We start from the raw sequence: 6,000 nt of genomic DNA on the forward strand, positions 1-6,000 counted from the left end.
GTGAGGTGTGTGTTGCAAGACAAAAGCAAACCAAACTCACACAGCCAGCGTGAGACCTTAAATGTAATGAAGCTGCATGTGTATGTGAAATAAATGGCAGCACTAAAGAATGTTAAATGTTTCCTGCCAAGAGAAGCTGGAGGCAGAAGGATTAAGATCACTTCTGGGAAGGGACAAACCCACCGCTGATCTTGACCCCCTGGGGCCCTGCTCAAGTGGTGACTGAAGCTCCGGATCCGAAGGCTCCAAGAGAAAAGCTGAACAAGAGGAGGCAACATAAATGTTAGAAAGGCCCATAACATAATTTAAAAACAGTTGACATTTTGAAAATGTATCCATCACTGTCTGGGAATTTAACATTATTAGTTTTCAAAGGAAAAGCCCAAGTTTCCAAAACATTTCATCTGCTGCTCCTAGCTCAGTATAACCAGGTTTTGGAATTGAAAGTTTCCTCAAGCAAGGGAATATTTTAGTTATTTTGTTATAGGGATACACATCTTACTTTGTTGTATTCAATTGGCCAAATGCTCTTAATACTGATGATTTGGGTGGGAATATTTACAAATGTTTTTGAGGGACATATTTTTTTTTCAGCAATTGCCCAGCAAATGTGGTGGAGATGATCCATCTGGTAATTGTAGGTACCACATTATTTTGTTTTCCTTCCCTTGCAAGCTAGATTTTTCTATCCTAAATTATTCTGTTGTCCCTTGTGGGCCATGTCTGTCTCTGTGTGCAGTTCAAGCAGACTTGTATGTTATTTCTAAGTCCATGACTTTCCATCTGGTTAGGTTAGTACTAGACACATGGACTAGTTTGCCCAGTGGTGAATGAGCCTTGGTAATTAAGACACAGGCTACTTATACAGGTGCCAGCTTGCTAGCAGGAACTAAAGTAAATGCAGAGGAGTTGCTGTAGTTAAGAGAGACTGAGAGATGTTCTTTGACCCTGTATTGCTGGATGTGGCCTATGGCTCATGGGACACAGGGAGGACCAGAGTTCCCCCATTGCCTTCCCACCCCCAAGTGCTGGTGGCAGTGCTGGAAATATTTGGCTCAGTTTCAGGAGATATGGGAGGGCATGTGCCTACAGACAAGTTGATCATTTTTGTTACAGCTCTGGTGGCACCAATGAATCTCTTACTTGGATAAAATTGCCCACCTTTATTCCAGTAAGTTCTCATATAGCAGTCTAATTAACTATTTAGTTCACCTTTGGTCCAAATAATCAGCTGCTAAAATGAGATATGGGGCAATCATTGCTTGATCTTACTTGAGTAGGTACTAACTAGTATTGAAGGAGGTCAGAGATTTGATTTGTGCCTTAGTTAACTTTTCCTCCGAACAGAAACTACTTCCAATGGTGTAGTGGTACCGGTGCATCCTGAACTTGCAGTAAGATGTGCTGTGTTTGTCTGCCCGCTCCTTCCTTCTTTCCTTTCTTTCTTGTGGAAAATATAACATACTTTTAGTTCTATTGTTCCTTGCACAGGGACCTAAAAACTTTTTATACTTACCTGAGATATATTCTGAGATATGTTTCCTTCAGTTTAAGACCTAACATTGCCCAACAATCATCATCTTATATGCAAATTCCTTGAGGCTGAATGGGGCCTGCCATTCATTTGGCAGTGGGAACTGGTTTAGCAGAGATCTGAGAGGCAATCACCTGGACTTGTTCGAGGGAATGAGACTCAGGTGGGATAAGTTTGATGGCATCAAGGTGGGGAGGCTGCATTAAGACTGTAGCTTTTCAAAATGAAGGTAGTCTCTACTGTGAAAAATGACTAATTCTACCCTTCCCCCATGCCTGGTGCAAGTCCTAGGCAAACTGAGACTATTGGTCACTGGCTAACACTTTTCGAGGTAGATTACAGATATTAAATGGAACTCCTGACACAGGCTTATTTGGAGGAAGTTATCACACCCCTTCATCTTCCTAGGCAAACTGAGACTATTGGTCACTGGCTAACACTTTTCGAGGTAGATTACAGATATTAAAATGGAACTCCTGACACAGGCTTATTTGGAGGAAGTTATCACACCCCTTCATCCGCTTTTTAAATAAGCAATGAAACAGAGACTCAGCTGGGTAAAAAAAATGTGTAAAACCATCAGTTGTATAATATGTAAATATGTAAAACCAGTTGCCAGTCTTGGAGTTGAAATTACTCAAGGACTCAGAGCCTGTTTGGTTCTTTACTCCCCTGGCCCTTAGGGCCTGTGTTTGATGTACCTCTCGTGCTTATTTGCTTACTTCATTCTCATTCCTAGTTCTTTTTCCCTCTTTCCCAGCTATGGCCAGCCTTTACATTATCCAGAGGCATTTCTAGTTCTCAGCCAAGCCAGTTGATGCTCCGAGTGTCATTGGTCCTTGTTCTGACTCAGTGCTGTCCAATAGAATATTTTTCAATGTTCTGTAAGTTTCTCTGAGAGATGTGAAAGAAACATCTGCCTCTGAACTGAAAGGGTGCCGATTTTCCCCCAAAAGGCTTGGACAAATCCAGCTTCGTGAGTAAATGAGTTGCTTAGGTATTACTTACAGAGAAGTGGAAGACCTATGGCCTGCGCTGCAGAAGACCTCCCTCCATTTGCTAAGTTGCTGGTTTTATTTAGCTCAAATTAAAACAGCCCAAAGCAGGATCAAGGAGAGAAGAGTCCATGGAAAAAGGAATGTAATTCCATTCCCATCCCATCCTTGTCGGACACTTTGCTGGCCTCAGTAAGCATTGTCAAGCTAGAGAGGTGGAGGAGCAGGTTATGCTGTCGTCTAGCATGCAGCCTCAGCAACCAGTGAGAGCCCTCCAGACAGCTAAGCAGTGGCCCATGATAGCGTGGTGTTATACTGTTAGCTAGGGATTGGAGAGTCTTCTCCCTGTGTGCAAAGATGGAAATATTCCCTCTCTGCACTGTCCAGTATGGTAGCCACACGTCATAGGAGGCTTTGCGCACTTGACACATTCTTAGCTCAGTGGAGAAGCTGATTTTAATTAACAAACTTAAATGACCACCTGTGACAATATGGATGGTACAGTAAACCTAACTTTGGTTCTTTTGCTGACAATGTGAGCAACTGTAACTGAGGTCAAGTTGGATTTGTCAGCATTGGGCTAAACTGTAAGCTGGTAAATTTATTGTTTGCTTATCTTGACTTTGCATGCTTGTTGTCTTATTAGTGTTCCTTTTTTGTTCTCTTCACAGTTTTAATGGTTTGGAAATTTTGATTTCTTACAGGTTCAGCGGAATGAGGACAAATCTACCACTTTGAAACTGGCTGATTTTGGCCTTGCAAAACATGTGGTGAGACCTATATTTACTGTATGTGGGACTCCAACTTATGTAGCCCCTGAAATTCTTTCTGAGAAAGGTAAGTGTTACATATCACTCTGTGGTGCTCTGGGTCACCTATTAACAAATGTCTTATTTTTAATATTTTGTGTTTTTCAATCTGGGACAATTCAAATTATCAGAGTTATAACTAAGGCTTCAACCTAGATTATAATGAAGATATTTGGAGCAGCCTTCCTTGACCAAAGCACAAGAACTTTTCTCTTATTGCTTGTTAGGAAAAAAGAGGAACAAAATCACAAGCTCAACTGTCAGGACAGGTTTATTTAGGACAAGCTTGAGAGAGACCGTCCTAGCTCTTAGACTAGACTAGTGACTCTCATACAAGCTTTGAGGTCTTTTATAGGGTTGTAAGCCTAAGAGCGTGGGGGCTGTGAGGGGAAAAGTTTAGTGAAAAGGAGTTGTGGCTATCTGCTAGAAATAAGCTTGAGAAATACAAGATGTAGCAGTTGTCAGCAGCAGGGCTGAAGAATGTGATGGGATTATGGGGTGAAGACATGGTGATTGGGCTTTATTAACCTATGATTATACATTTTTAGCAGATGTGAAAGCATAAGGGGAACAGGCTTAGACTGGTCTCTAGCCAACGTAGGGAGGCAGAAATTGGATTCCTTCATCAATCAGTTTCCCTTGTCATAGAGAACAGATTGATGTGTGTGTATGTGTGTGTGTGTGCATACTCATGTGTGTGTGTGTGCATGCTCATGTGTGTGTCCACATGCATGCATGTGCAGGACAGTGAGATGGAAGATGACAGAATCATAGTAAGCAAGGTCTTTTTTTTTAACCCCTAAGCTAAGCCTACCTCTACTGGGAAAGAACTGAAATAGTTCTTATAGTATTTGGTTTAAAAATTTTTTTCACTAACTTTGCATTTAAGGGAAATTGGGATCTTATTTAAAACTCAGCAAACATTTATTGCCTATTAGTATATTGTGTGAGGATCCAATAAGCTATTTTAGAAATATACTCTTAAAACATGTAAAAAGGAAATAATGATTACATGGCTCAACATATATGGATGATTTTTGACTAGTGTGGTACTCCAGAGGGAGTAGATTTACCCACCCAGGTAAGATGGGAAGGCTCTGGATCAGTTGCAGGATTGGTGGTAGGGAGAAGGGGAGGGACAGTTTCCTAACAGTAGAAGCATCAGGGAAACTAAGAAGACTAGAACATGCATAAAGCTGGGATGCAGAGCCTTTGAGAGGACTACCCTCAGTTCATCAGAAAGAAGTACAATTGGTAGTAGGCTCAGCCTAGGTTCACCACCTAGGGAAAGTGTTTAGTCTTGGAATGGTCAACGTAATAGCCACCACAGTGATGTGACAGTGGGGCAGGAAAATACTGAGGGACGTTTCATGGAAACTTTGATGAACTGCATAAGAGAATAAAAACAAATGGACAGTTTGAGCACTTGGGGAAAACCACGCATTGATGGTAGTGTCAACCAAAACAGTGTTCAAAAGAAATGGGGGAAGTGGGGAAGCTGAGGAGAGTTAGAATTGAACACAGTGGCATTACAGAGGTATCAGAATGAGTTGTTCAGTTGGTAAGCAGGGGAAGTCTTCAGTTGAACATGCAGTGTTGAGGCTTCTCAAGATGGTGGCTGAACCAATGAGATAACAAGCTTCTCAGGGATACCAGCATGGACAGCTAACCGTGGACCTGAGTGAGGTCAAGAGTTCTGGCATGAGAAGAGGAAGGAGTGGTCAGCAGAGAGCTCGGCCACCTGAGGAAAGAGGATCAGGAAAGTTCAATGACACAGAGGCCAAAGAAGATTTCAAGAAGACAGAGAAGCCCAGCAGAATCAGTACCATTCAAGAGACCTGCACAGATGCCATCAAAATTGGCCAGCAGGAGCTGGGCATGATGGCGCACACCTGCAATACTACTGTAACACTCTGGACTGGGGTGGGAGGATCACAAGTTTGAACACAGCCCAGGCAACTTAGTGATTTAGAAAGACTGTATTTCAAAAATGAATAAACAAATAAACCAAGGGTTGGGATATAGGTCAGTGTGAAGGCCCTGAGTTCAATACCTAGTACTGGGAGAAAAAAGCCAAAAGAGTTCATTAATGACTTATTCCTTTAATATATTCTTGCTGATTTTTGCTTTAACAAACTCTGGGGCTTAATGATGAGAATCTAACTTCCATATTATAGCTGCTAAGTGGTTTTTTTTCCTATAGTTAAATAGACAGCATATGAAAACGTATATACCCCTGTTACAACTTTCTGGGGGGGATGATTGTGATATGTATCAAAAACTTCACTGTATATTACTTTGTACATTTTATTTATAGAAAGTTACTTCAAGAATATAATCAGATGTCCAGAAATATTTCATATGTAAGGATACTCATCAGAAAATTTCTTACCGTTGCAAAAAAATTAAAATAAAAACTGAAACCACAACAAGGGGATTCATTGTGTAAAGGCAATACTGATATATGTTAGAAATCATTTTTGTGGAGTTTTCTTGTATATTCTTCATAAGAAATGTCATATGACATTACATGAGTAAAATAGGGAATAAAATGTGTATAATGTAATTCTAATTTTGTTTTGAAAAGCATTTATGTGTGTTTATATGTATATATCTATATCTATCTATCTATACATATATATATATGTATATATATATGTAT

At 40.6% G+C, this 6,000-nt stretch overlaps 1 protein-coding gene across 1 annotated transcript in view; it reads left to right on the top strand.

Moving 5' to 3' along the window:
• Dclk3 (doublecortin like kinase 3) overlaps positions 1-6,000 on the top strand; it is a 96,945-nt gene that overhangs the window by 84,506 nt on the left and 6,439 nt on the right. The window contains exon 4 of the mRNA XM_033756922.1: positions 3,234-3,366. Coding sequence (XP_033612813.1) covers positions 3,234-3,366 — 133 coding nt within the window. The remainder of the gene's footprint in view (positions 1-3,233; positions 3,367-6,000) is intronic.

This window comes from Fukomys damarensis, unplaced genomic scaffold, assembly GCF_012274545.1.
Source record: "Fukomys damarensis isolate Sample0158 unplaced genomic scaffold, DMR_v1.0_HiC HiC_scaffold_28, whole genome shotgun sequence".
NCBI lineage: Eukaryota > Metazoa > Chordata > Mammalia > Rodentia > Bathyergidae > Fukomys > Fukomys damarensis.